This window comes from Musca domestica, unplaced genomic scaffold (genome assembly GCF_030504385.1).
Source record: "Musca domestica strain aabys unplaced genomic scaffold, Musca_domestica.polishedcontigs.V.1.1 3, whole genome shotgun sequence".
Lineage (NCBI taxonomy): Eukaryota > Metazoa > Arthropoda > Insecta > Diptera > Muscidae > Musca > Musca domestica.
The window spans coordinates 7944955-7958919 of NW_026712299.1; the positions used below are offsets into that span (position 1 = coordinate 7944955).

The window sequence follows — 13965 nt, forward strand, 5'->3', positions numbered from 1 at the left end:
TCTCATTGAACAAAGAATTCTCTAATATTCCAGGTCACCATCAAGGAGATGATCTTGAAATTCATACCCAAACGCATTGCCACCTTCCGCTTGTGTCCATCGACGAAATTCCATTTCTTGCCACAACTGCCGACCCATGTCCATGGACCGATTTTTATTATCGACGATGGCGCCCAACCAAAAATCGAATTGGCCTCAAGGGATCGTAATATTATTGCCGCCACCTTTACCCATTTCCTTTTGAAGAACATTGGCGGTTCGGAAACGTTTAAGGATAAACAGGATTTCTTCTATCACGAAGTTCGCAAGTTCCATGCAAACTATTATCACGAGAAGTTGTCGCTGAAAGTGCAGCGTGACAAAATCCTCGAGAGCAGTATGAAAGCAACGAAACATTTTTCGGTTTCCGATTGGTGTGGCAATTTTGAGGTTACGTTTCAGGGCGAGCAAGGTGGGTGTAGTTTTGGAAATTTGGTACTAAATTCGGTACAATTTAAATTTTTGGGTGAACCAATAGAGTTGGAATCCGGAAATTTTGAAATAAGATTGCTTTTGCATTCTAGGACTGAGGTATGTGCACTATACGGTACTAAATTTGGTACAATTTAAATTTTGGGTGAACCGGTAGAGTTGGAATACAGAGATTTGAATGATGTAGGTAGTTACGAAAATTTGTACTAAATGGTATTAAATTTTGTAGAATTCGGATTTGGGAGAACCAATATAGCTGGTATCCTGAAAATTGGAAATGAGATTACTGTCGAAGTGTAGGATTGGGATATGTAGGTACTTTTGGAAATTTGTACTCATATGTACCAAATTTGGTACAATTTGAAATTGGGTGAACCGATAGGAAATTTGGAATTACGATTACTGTGGGAGTATAGGATTGTGGTATGACGTAATCTTTGAAAAATCGTACTTATGTGTACTAAATGGTACTAAATTTAGTACATATTTTTGTGTTTTTTTTTTTTTTTTTTTTTTTTTTTTTTTTTTTTGAAAAATATAGCTGGAATCCCGAATTTTGATATTGAGGTCTTCGATGGTATCTGGTGTTGAGATCTGGTGGTTGTTCGCAAATGCGTACTATAATTGTTCGAAAAGTACTAAATGGTACTAAATTTGGTATTGGGTGAAGGGATAGGCCTGAAATCCTCAAATTTGATATAGTTGCTACTGCTGGTGTCAGTGGGTAAGATATGGAGGTGGTTTCGGAAATGGAAAGAGATAAACTCCTGAAATTGAATATGGATGTCACCGTTTTAGAGAAAGGGCTGATTATGGAAATGCGTACTACAATTGTATTAAATTGGATATTTGGTGATAGGGTAGAGCTGGAATGCCGAAATTTAATTTTGGGATTTCATATATGCAGGTGGTATTAGAGTGTGTACTATAATTGTACGAAACGTACTAAATGGTACTATATTTGGTATTGGGTGAAGGAATAGAGCTGAAATCCTGAAACTTGATATAGAAAGAAGGTCATTCTCATGGTTAAAAGGTCATCTATCCATGGAAGATCCTTTAAAAAATCCTCTATCCATAAAAGACCCTTTGTGGAGTCGGAATTCCATTTAACCGTTTTTAGGCTCTTCTTCTTCCATAATAGATCATTTGAAGAATTATTTTTATACCCTCCACCATACAATGGAGGGTATGTTAAATTTGTCATTCCGTTTGCAACCCCTCAAAATAATTGTTGGAGGCCCAAAAAAGTAGAAATATTCCTGATCAGTATAAATTTATAAGGCGATTTAGCAATGTCCGACTGTCTGTATGCTGACATCAGGTTAGAGTCCACATTATTTAAGCAAGAGCATTAATAATTAGCACAAAGGTTTATATAATATGCCGGCTAATTGGTATTGAAAATGGGGAAAAAAAGTGGACCAACGTTTAGGTATAACCCTCATATAACGGTACATCAGGATTTTCCGTAAATTTGAGGTTTCTTCCACAATATCCAACCAAATCAGCTGAAACTTGGTTAGGTCTGTTCCTCGCTTTCCAAATATGTTTGATATAAGTCCCCGAATTGGCATAGCCCCCTTAAACGGTACCATTCGATTTTCGATATTTTGAAGGTTTTTGCCACAATTTCCAACTAAATCAGCTGAAACTTGACATGTGTGGTTCTTGAAAGGTCTGTTCTCTCCTTGCGAAAAATGTTCGAATAAGGTGCACTAGCTGGTATAGCCCCCATTTAACGGTACCCCCATGATTTTTGGAATTTTGGCGAATCTCTTTATGAACGATGTTCGATTCAGGTCCACTAATTGGTATAGCCCCCTTATAACAGTATCTTCCGATTTTTCAGTAGTTTGAAGGCTTCTGACGCAATTTCCAACCAAATGAGTTTCGCTATTGGAGCTATTTTATTTTTTATTTATAAATAAATACGGCTAAGTTAATATATTTAACTCTTTTTATTATATCATTTTACTTCGATATACATAGTATTGGAGGGCATAGAAGTTGCCCGGACGAACTTATAGCCCTTTTTAATTGTTTCATAGAATATCTTTCAAACAGTGTTAATTTCATGGATGACTCGAAGAAAAACAGGCATCTTTTGGTCATAGAAGAACTTGGAAGGTCCTTTTTAATTAGAAGAACCCTCGAAGAATTTCCTTTTATAGAAACTCTTCGAAGAGTCTTTTTTTTCAAAAAATGACCTTTAAGAGGCCTTTACCATTTTTACATGACTCGAAGGATAAAAAGAAGTATCTTATATTCATATCAGACCCTAAAGGGACCTTTTTTCAATAGAAGACCTTTAAAAGAATTTCTTTTTATATGGGACCTCTTTGAAGATTCTTTTTCAAAGAAGATCCTTTAAAAGGTATTTTTCACACAGAAGGTTCGAAGAGAGGACCTGTAGTCAAAGAAGGTGCCTTCTTCCTTTAATCATTTTTAAAGAAGGAATTTTGAATGGTATATTTGCATAGAACAGCCAAAAAAAAGAACTTATTTTCGTTGAAGACCCGAGGCAGATTCTGCGGATTAATTCTAAAGAAGACCCCTTAAAGTTCATATTTTAACTTAGAGAGCCCTTTGAAGAATTTATTTTTGCAGAAGCCTCTTTATATTGGTTTCTTTCTAAAGAAAAAAATGTCAATATTAATCCACCTTAGCAGTTATGGTAATAGTGCCCCCTGTATATAATTTAGGTCCTTTAAAGGGCCTTAACCATTTTTCCATGGCTCGAAGGATAAAAATAAGAATCTTATATTCATATAAGACTCTGACTTTTTTCAATAGAAGACCTTTTGAACAGAATTCTCGAAGAAGGTCCTTTAAACGGCATTTCTTAAACGAAAAACAGGAAGTAGGGAGTGGCCATGTTCAAGGGTGTTCCTTTATAGTTGGAAGTTGAAAGGCATATTTTCATAGAAGACCCGAAGAATGGACTTCTTTTCATAGAAGACCCTCCATTTATAAAGGAACCAGTAAAGGTTCATCCTTCTCTAGCAGAATCTGTGACTTATTTGTATGGAAGACCCTTTCAAGTGCATATTTTGGCTTGGAGAGCCCTTTGAAGGTTTTTGTTTACAGAATTTCTCTGCAGGGCTTTTTTCTACAGAAAATCCTACGGAATGCCGTGCTAAGGTTCTTCCTTCTCTAACAGACCCTGTAAATGGTCTTCTTCCTATGGAAGTCTCTTTGAAGAGTACTTTTTACATAGAGAACTTTTCGAAGGGTCCTTTTCAACGGCATGCTCTTTGAAGTGTTTTGTTTCCATGAAAGGCATTTGAAAGGATTTTTTGTATAGGAGAGCTGACGATCGTAGTAGACTCTTTCTTTCCATAAAATAAAAATTAGAAGAAAGGACTATTTCCCTCAGAGAGCCTTTAAAGGATCTTATTTTTAAAGAAGATCACCTATGAAGGGTCTTTTGAATATTATGCACGGCGCATTTATTATCCGATTGAGATGAACATTTCCAAACAATATTTGTTCGGCCCAAGCACGAACCCTATTAAAATTGGTGAGAATCGACTCAAATTTAAATATAGCTCCCATATATAACTTCAAGCGATTTCAGATTAATTGTGTACCAAATGGCCAACATCAGTCCAAATGATTTTGGCACACCCGACCGAATTCAGTCTAGAATCAAGTACGTCAAATTTGGTGGAAATCGGCTCATATATAGCTATAGCTCCCATGAATATGTTTCATTCGATTTGGTGTTTAAGTCCCTCACATTCGTAATAGAATGATATTTGGTAACACATATCACATACAGTCCAGATTTGCATATAGCTCCCATGTATATCTTCGACCGATTTCACGATTATTATGCACCAAACATGTAACAGCACTTTCGACCGAATTCAGCCTAGAAATAAATAGTTCATATTTGGAGAAAATCGATTCTGATATAGCTATATCTCCGTATATATATATTTCATCCGATTTGGTATTTAAGTCCCTCACACTCGTAATATGTACTCCACAAGAATAATATTTAGTACCAAATAACTTATGGAGCCCAAAAATGCCTCTGTGATTTTTTTTTATCGAGATCGGATCAGATTTGGATATAGCTCCCATAGGATCTTTGAATGTTTATAGACGACCCTATCAAAAAATCACCTTTTGAAGAACTCTTTATACCCTACAACACTATGTGTTGGGGGTAATATTTTTTCACCTTACAGCACAAGTTGGAGATATTATATAAGTATTGCAAATATCGTCCGATCCTCACGAAAATTTTCACAAGGGTAGGGTTGGCCTCAGAAGGGCTAGGCCTATTGTTTTCAAAGATGTCCGCAATATATTAGGGGTTGAAGTGGATCAACAACTAAAATTTTTCCTGATTTTGCTGCCGTTATAAAGGTCACAAATAGAAACCAAAGGACACGAAATCTCGCATAAAGTTAGAGTTTAGGACTGCGGGTACAATGGACCACTAATTTTGTGTGAAAAAATACCAGCATTACTTACAGGCGATATCCAAAATACACAAAAGGCGAACTTCTGGCTTTTTACGCTGATTTCGTTGACGAATATAGCCAAATATCGTAGACAAGCAAATCTTATAGATTAGTCTAAATTTGGAGGGGCTTCTTGCTTGCAGCCCGACGGAGTGCATAAATATTGGGCAAATGTCCCTAGTCAAAATCCTAATTTCAAATCCGAAATCTTCCAATATGGATTTAGACATAAGGGGGCTTCTAACATATTGTAGTGTTGTAGGGTATACTATAGTCGACCCCGCACGACTATAGCCTATGCTTACTTGTTTAATATTCATTATTCACTCTCATTTTCCCTTTCAGGTATCGATTGGGGTGGTCTGCGACGTGAATGGTTCGAGCTCATTTGCAGTGCCTTGTTCGATCCACGTGGGGGTTTGTTCTGTACCTTTCACGATAAACGTCAGGCCTTGGTCCATCCGAATCCCCACAGGCCGGCTCATCTGAAATTGAAACATTTCGAATTCGCTGGAAAAATTGTGGGCAAATGTTTGTACGAAAGTGCCTTGGGAGGTACATACCGCCAGTTGGTAAGGGCCAGATTTACCCGGTCATTTCTGGCTCAATTAATAGGTTTGAGGGTGCATTATAAGGTAAGTTATCGAAATTCAATTTGGAAAATATTTTTTTTCTAATATTTTGAATTCTTTTACAGTATTTCGAACAAGACGACCCCGATTTGTATTTATCGAAAATCAAATATATTTTGGATACCGATTTGGATGCCAGCGATTCGTTGGAGTTGTATTTTGTTGAAGACATCTACGATGCCAGTGGCCAGTTGACAAAGACAATTGAATTGGTGCCGAACGGCTCGAAGGTCAGGGTGACAAATGCCACTAAAAATCAATATTTGGATGCTTTGGCCCAACAGCGACTGTGTAATAGTGTCAAGGATGAGGTGGATAGTTTTTTGAAGGGTCTGAATGGCATTATACCCGATAATTTGTTAAGTATTTTCGATGAAAATGAATTGGAGGTAAGTTGTATGGGGGAGGAAGACAAAAGGTGTGTTCGATAATTCATTGTTTTGTAACAATTTGTGCAAAAGATTGAAAAAAATTAGTCTGGCCGAACTTTGAGCGAATTTAGAAAATAAAAAATTAATCCTTAAAAAATTCTGTTCAAATTTTAAAAATACCGAATATAGCCCTTATATTGGGGTTTATACGACGTGGACCTACATAGGCATTGTTTGTCATAAGCCATTACCATATTCAAATTCGAAACTTGAAATAAACGGTGAATAATGTAGCTAAAATCATCAAAATATCGTATATAGGGAAGTACCGTTATATCGGAGCTGTGCGAAGACCTGGACCAGCATAGACAATTTTCTGTTATAAGCTGTAGCATCCATTACGAACTTCAAATACGACATCTCAAACAATTTCGGTGGGTATTGTACCTAAACTCGTCAAAATACCGAATAATGGGAGGTACTGATATATGGGGCCTTTACGAAGACCTGGACCTGCATAGACAATTTTCTGTCACAGACTGTAGTTCCCATTACGAACTCTAAATACGTAATTTGAAACAATTCCGGTGAATAATGTCGCTAACATCATTAAAATACCGAATATTTAGAGGTAGCGCTATACGGTGGCTATATGAAGACGTGGACCTGCACAGAAGATTTTCTGCCTTAGGCTGTAGTATTCATTTCGAACTTCAAATGCGAAACTTAAAACAATTTCGGTGAATAATGACGCTTATATCATCAAAATACCGAATATCGGGAGGTACCGTTATATGGGGGCTATTTGATAACATGGACCTACATGGCCCATTTACGACTTAGAATTTTACACTGATCAAGAATATATATACTTTTTTGAGTATTTCGAGGAGTTACAAACGGAATGACAAAGTTAATATACCCTCCATAGAATGGTGGAGGGTATAAAAAATTGCAAAACTAGTAGATTTTTGCAGATTCTGGAACAGAGCAAAATTCTTATTTAGAAAATTTCCTCTGCAAAAATTTATCGAGTTATCAAACACACCTACATAATTCTTTGAGAAGGATTAATTGAATTTAAAATCCCCTTTTTTGTAACAGCTCCTTATGTGTGGCACCGGTGAGTATTCCATTGCCGACTTCAAGGCGCATCACATAGCCAACGGCAACTCCTCAGAGTTTCGCCGCGTCTTGGCCTGGTTTTGGGCCGGCATCAGTAATTTTAGTCAAACCGAAATGGCACGTCTGCTGCAATTTACAACCGGCTGTTCCCAGCTGCCACCCGGTGGGTTTCAAGAGCTTAATCCTCAGTTTCAGATTACGGCGGCTCCAACATTTGGTAATCTACCAACAGCTCATACGTGGTAAGTAGTTGGGCGTTGATTTTTCTAAAATATATTTTTTAATTCTCTCTCTCTCTCTATCTCTCTCTCTCTCTCTCTTTGTTACAGTTTCAATCAACTCTGCTTACCCGATTATGAAAGCTATGAACAATTTGAAAAGGCCTTGCTGCTGGCCATTAGCGAGGGCACCGAAGGTTTTGGCATGGTCTAGATTAAGATGTTGTTTCTTTTTTGGTTGGTTTTTTGTGCAATTTTCTCGAATGTTTAGAGAATTGAAAATGTATGTCACAAAAATTTAGCGTTTTGTATATGACAAAGTGTGTTCCTTAACAAAATAAGTTAGTTAATGTAGCTGTAGCGTAATGGGGAGCATTTTCATGGCAGGTTGTAAATGTAAGAAGGGGTGAGGGCTGTTTTGAAATAACCAAACAAATGGAGATTTATTTTTATATTATTTGTAAAGTGAAAGAAAAAATAGGATGGGTTAGAATAGGGGTCAGTTTGAATCGAAATTGAAAAAAGTGAAAAATAAAAAAATGAAGATAAATAACAGAAACTGAGAGATTTGAAATAGAAAAGCTCTCTCAAGCATTTGAAGGTTCTCGAACAATCCCCAAACATTTAGAAACCTAAAGATGTATTAAAAACATTTGAAATTTAATAATAAACTTAGACAACAACAACACTTGTATTATGGAGTTAGATTCTGAGCCCTCTCCCCTTCCATCAACCGAAAAAATTCTTACATTTACACCCTCTATTGTAAATGCTAAATATTTTTTGAAATACGTACGTATATCGTTAAATAAGAGAACGTGATTTTTTGTTTGTGTTGTACTACGAAAATGAAGCTCATGAAATTCACTCGGAAAAATCATCAGCAATAATATCGATGAAAAAAATAATTAAGCAATAATTAGAAACAAAAATACATTCCTAACTAGAATCTCAGAAAAAAATGATTTTTGTTTTGTGAAGACTACGCCACCACTCTGCAGAGGATATGTGTAAAGGATTACCTTTTTAGAAAAAAATGCGATTTTAAGGAAATTTTATAGATACAAGTTAAAAATTATAAGTCGGTTTTGTCGACTGATATATACCCTCAGTCAATGTTCGATTATTTAAATACATTTTGAATTCTGTTATGATTATTCAAATAGTTAACACACTATGGAGTAGGTTCCATACCATTTACCGGATGAAGTGAACAGATATATTCCATTTTCACACCAGATCTTCTCCATTTTCACACCAGAATTGGATGCCCAACAACGTTTTGGTTATTCGAAATGATGACCTGTTCTGGGGGAGGTATCAGTAGGAGTGGTCCGATATCTTGTTTTAGTAGATATACTGTAGATATATGTGAAATTTGAAGAGAACCTGTTGCTTATTTCGGATTTTATATTCGTTTTAGTAATTCAGAACTTTCACATATTGTGGGGGAGGATTTATGCGATCTCCACCATCTTTATAATAGATTTTGTGTTGATAGAAAAATTTAAATGTACCAAGTCTGAATGGAATCGGAAGTTAATTTCGCGTTTTATGAGATTCATGGATATTCAAAATTTCGACCCTTTGTGGGGAAGGCACCAGAAGTAGTGGACCGATATACCCAGAAAAAATGGACCGATATATTCCATCTTCATAGCAGACCTTGTGTCAGTAGAAATTCAGTTTTTGTGTCAGTAGAAATGATGGTACGTGTGAAATATGAAGAGAACCGGATGCTTCTTTTGGATTTTATAATCGTTTTGGTCATTCAAAGCTTTTACCCTCTGTGGGGGAGGTACCAAAAGAAATAGTTCGATCTCTACTATTTTTATAACTGATCTTGCGTTGATAGAAATCTTGAGACGTGCCAAGTCTAAATGGAATCGGATGTTAATTTCTAAGCTTCATTGATATTTGACACTTTATGGGGGAGTTACCAAAAGGAGTGGGCCGATATATTCCATGTTCTATTCCATGAATTGGACTGGTACATCACATTTTATAAGATTTATAATTTCCAAAATTTTGGCAAGGTTTTTTGGGGAGGTCGTTGATGGAGTGGACCGATATTGTCCATTTTCACATCAGGCCTAGCACTGATGCAAATATTAGGAACGAACGGACGGACATCGCTAAATCGACTCCTAATGTCCTGAAACGGATTTTGTCCAAATAGGCATAGGGTCTAAAACCGTCCTTTAGATGAGGCACGTTTAGGCCATATCACATCATAGCTATATGGCTGAGGGTATAAAAAGTTTACCCTTCAGAGCGTCTTTTCTACTTTTGCTAAGACCCTTCAGAGGTCACCTATTTTAAAAATAATGCTGAAAGATGAAAGGATCACTCATAAAGTCTGCTACAGGAAAAGTAATGACTTTTTAAAGATAAAGTCCCTCAATGCATCTTCTATAGAAAGAAGACCCTTCAGAAAGTCATCTATGTAGAAAATACACTTTAAATGGTCTTCCATAGAATTAACACTATTCACATAGACTGCTCGAGAAATAAGAATACTCACTTTATCCTTCATAAACGAAGGGCTTCCCAGGGTCTTCTATGGAAAGAAGTCCCCCCTTCGGGTTTTCTATGAAAATATGCCTTTCTACCACTTTTTCTTTAAAGATCTTTCAAGAATCTTCTTCGAGAGCTCTTCTTTCTTCGAACCTTCCGTGAAAAAGATCTTCTTTGGAAGAAGTCATCTACAGAAAAAAACCTTTAAATGGATGTATGTTTGTTTCTTCGACTCTTCCATAGAAGGAATATCATTTAAGAAAACTTCCATTCGGTAATGATCCTTCAAATGATATTTTATAGAAATAAAACTTCTCTAAAGATCGTTCAAATAATTTTCCATTGAAAGAGGAGCTCTAAAATGAGTCTTATATTTTTAGAGATGACAGTTCAAGAAGACATTTTAAACGCCATTTGAGGGGTATTCTAAAAAAAAGTCCTTTAAAAAACATTCAATAACAAGAAATCCTTTCAAAGGTTGCTCTGCAAAAAAGAGGCTCTTTATGGGATCTTTTACTGAAAAACAGACCTTAAAGGGTCTTTTGAAAAAGTTTGCCACGGAAAAAATAATCTTTTAATATTTTTCACTGAATGATATGACTTTTATGAAGAAAAAAATCCACACAAAAAATTACCCTACAAAGAGTCTTTAAGCTTTTCAAAGGGGCTTTTATAGACTAAAGGCCCTTCCAAGGAATTTGTATAGGAAGCAGGCACTTTAAAAGTTTTTTTTTGTGACAAAATGACCGTTTAAATGATCTTTTATGAGAAGACCTCTCATAGAGTCTTCTGTAGAAAAAGCGTGCTTTAAAGGAAATTTTATAAAAAGAAAAATATTGTTCTCTTTGGAAATGCAAACTCTTCGAAGGGTCTTCTATGGAAAGTATAACCTTTAAAGGCCTTTCTACAAATATACCCTTAATAGGATCTCCTAAAGGAAAGACATGCTTCGAAGAAAATTCTATAATAAATTTTTTTTTTTTTAAAAGGGGTTTATATCGAAGGCTTTTATTTTAATAACCTTTATTATTATTTTTATTATTATTATTATTATTTTTTTTTTTTATTTTTTGAATGAAGTCAGTTTGAAGGGTCTACTTTGGAAAGTGTAAAATTTAAAGGGTAGTCTCTGAATAAAATACTTCTATCAATAAAAGAGCGCCCACTGTTAACCTTCCAAATAAAGCTCCAAAGAACCTTCAAAGTGAACCTTCAAACCAAAGGTCTTCTATAGTAGTCGTCAAGGTCTTCTATGGAAGACGTCAAGGTCTTCTATGGAAGACGTCAAGGTCTTCTATGGAAGACCTCAAGGTCTTCTATGGAAGACCTCAAGGTCTTCTATGGCAGACCTCAAGGTCTTCTATGGCAGACCTCAAGGTCTTCTATGGCAGACCTCAAGGTATTTTATGGAAGACCTCAAGGTCTTCTAGGGTTAACCTTAAGCTTTTTTATGGAAGACCCAGGTTTTCTATGGGAGACCCCAGGGTCTTCTATGGGAGACTTCAAGAAAGGGAATGTCCTAGGCAGAGTGATGGCGTTGAACCAAAACATATTAATTAGCCATACTGTACAGTACTATGTAGTTTGGTGCAAATTACAAATATATAAAAAAATAATAAATAAATAAATTTGAAACAACATTCTAAGCAAAACATCTCATAAGCGCATCAGCAGCAAATATTGTGATATCATCTCTATATATATTGTATGTATTGAAGTTTTTGGAAATCTAAATAAGAAAATCGAGAGAAGTAAAACTCATAAAAAATAATAAAATGTTGTTTTTAAATTAAATTCTGTTGATTCCTTCCCATAATTTAGACGCCAATTTCAATAACCAAGCCTGTGTTTTGCATGGTATTCAAAAAAGCTAATAATAAAAAATATATAATTGCTTATAAACCAAAGAATCGATCTGACGATACTAGAAATAGTAGACATTTTTACTCACTCACACATATCGACTAGAATTTTTAATTTTATTTTAATTTTATTTGTTTTTTTTTAAAGAACAACTCATTTAGGCCATCTTAAGTTGTTGTTGAATATGACAAAAGAAATAAATAAAATTGAAAAATCAAGCAATGAAATGTAATGTTCGTATTGATCAAATCGTATTGTATCGCATTGTTTATATGTAAGTTAATGACAAGGTTGCAAATCCCTAACGTAAATTAAATATGTAACGTGAAATAAAAGCAAAAAATGGAGAAAACGAGAATATTGTTGATTGATAGATAAAATTTAAATTAAGCAGAACAAACGTAAATAAAAAATAATAACAAAAAAAATAACTAGATGCGAAAAAATATAGAAATTTGAAGAAAAATACAAATAAAAAACGTGTGTAATTTAATTTCATAATCTGTTAAAGGTAAGTGTCTGGCCATTATTATTGGGTTTTGTTTTTAATCTTCGTTTTTTATTGTTGTTGAGTTTTTCGCATTCTGAGGTTGTGAGGGTACATTTTTTAATGTCAATTATTTAAATTTCTTATTTTGTCCATAACGCCTTTTATATTACAATGTATACCCTCCACCCAGGGATGGAAAATTCAGTACAATGGTACTTTTTTCAGTACCATTTCACTACAAAAAGTACCTAAGTACTACCGCGGGAAATTCAGTACCATTTCACTTAAGTTGTCTCCATTATAATGCAATTAGTGTAAATCGACGATTACTAATTTTCAATATTTCATACACATTCTTACGACACCATTGGCACTAACTTCGGTTATCATTGCAAATGTATGGATATCAGTGACCAGAAAATACTAAAGCTATAAGCAAATTTTGCAATGCATTACTCAATTGTTATCAACGACAGCACTGACTGTACTGTGTCCAAACATTTGGCGATTATTGTAAGAACTTTTGATGGAAAGTGTCAAGATAGATTCCTATCACTAGAACATATTGTGGAGGCAACCGGCAAAGGCATTACTGACAAAATAATTGAAGTTTTAAACGGATGCAACATACCACTGGAGAAAATGATCGGGTTTACGGCTGATAATTGCTCAGTGATGATGTTGAAATACAAAGGTGTGCAAGCAATATTAAAATTGTCAGTTCCAAATCTTTTTGTAACTGGATGCGTTTGTCATAGAGTTGGAATTCATTAGCGATGAACTAACTAGTCCCATAATGAAAATGTTCTACTTATTTTTGTCTTATGTTTTAAAATTAATTAATAATACTAAACTTGAAATGCAAATTTTAATGAAATTCTTTCCCAAGGAAGAACAAAATTTTGAAAACATTAACTCCCAATTTAGAGCTTTATCTGATTAACCTGAACTTAAAAAATGTAAAGATGGTAATATTAGTGAGTTAGTGATTAGTGATTTTTGGCTTAATGTTAGTGTTATTAAAAACGAATTGGGGGAATTAATGTTCCCAAATATATCAAGAATTGCCTTTGGTATATTATCAATTCTCCATTCTTCAGCGAATTTTGAACGAATATTTTCAATTCAAATTGCCACTAAGACTAAAGAAAGAAATCGTCTACAGCTAGAAAGACTTTCTAATCTCATAAGGTCGAAAGATCTTCTTAAATCGAATAATTCTTGCTGTTTTGATTACAAAATTCCTGACAATTTCCTTAAGAAATTAATCATAAAAATAACTTTACAAACTTCAGAATGTTATATAAGAAAAAATGATCTCACATTTTATGTTCCTGGAAGCTATATACATATGTACCTAAATACATAGGTGAATGAATTTGTTATGTTTAATGAATAAAACGTTTTTTTGTAACTCTAAAAAAAATTATAAAAAAGTACCATTTTATTTAAAAAAGTACCATTTTAGTACCTTTTGGAATTTTTGATTTTCCATCCCTGCCTCCACCACACATAGTAATAAGGGTATATTTACTTCATCATTCCATTTGTAACTCAACGAAATAATAGTTTTAGACCCAAAAAAGTACATATGTATATTCTTGAATTTCGTAAAATTCTAAGACGATTTAGCCCTGTCCGTCTGTTGTAAAAACGCTAAAGCCAAAACGAATAAAGATAGGAAGCTAAAATTTTGCACAGATCAGTCATCTGTCTTCAGGCAGGATCACGATATCGTATAGCCTCTAAATAGCGGTCCCCCGATTTTGATGATTTTAGCCAAATTTTTCAATGAAATTG

At 34.7% G+C, this 13965-nt stretch overlaps 1 protein-coding gene across 1 annotated transcript in view; it reads left to right on the top strand.

The window, feature by feature from the left end:
* The window catches only part of LOC101900092 (apoptosis-resistant E3 ubiquitin protein ligase 1), an 82525-nt gene extending 74624 nt beyond the window's left edge, over positions 1 to 7901 (top strand). Inside the window, exons 5-9 of the mRNA XM_020037144.2 lie at positions 16 to 451; positions 5295 to 5584; positions 5647 to 5970; positions 7057 to 7319; positions 7407 to 7901. Of these exons, the coding sequence (XP_019892703.1) occupies positions 16 to 451; positions 5295 to 5584; positions 5647 to 5970; positions 7057 to 7319; positions 7407 to 7509 (1416 nt within the window). The 3' untranslated portion in view covers positions 7510 to 7901. The remainder of the gene's footprint in view (positions 1 to 15; positions 452 to 5294; positions 5585 to 5646; positions 5971 to 7056; positions 7320 to 7406) is intronic.
* Positions 7902 to 13965: the final 6064 nt, after the last annotated feature.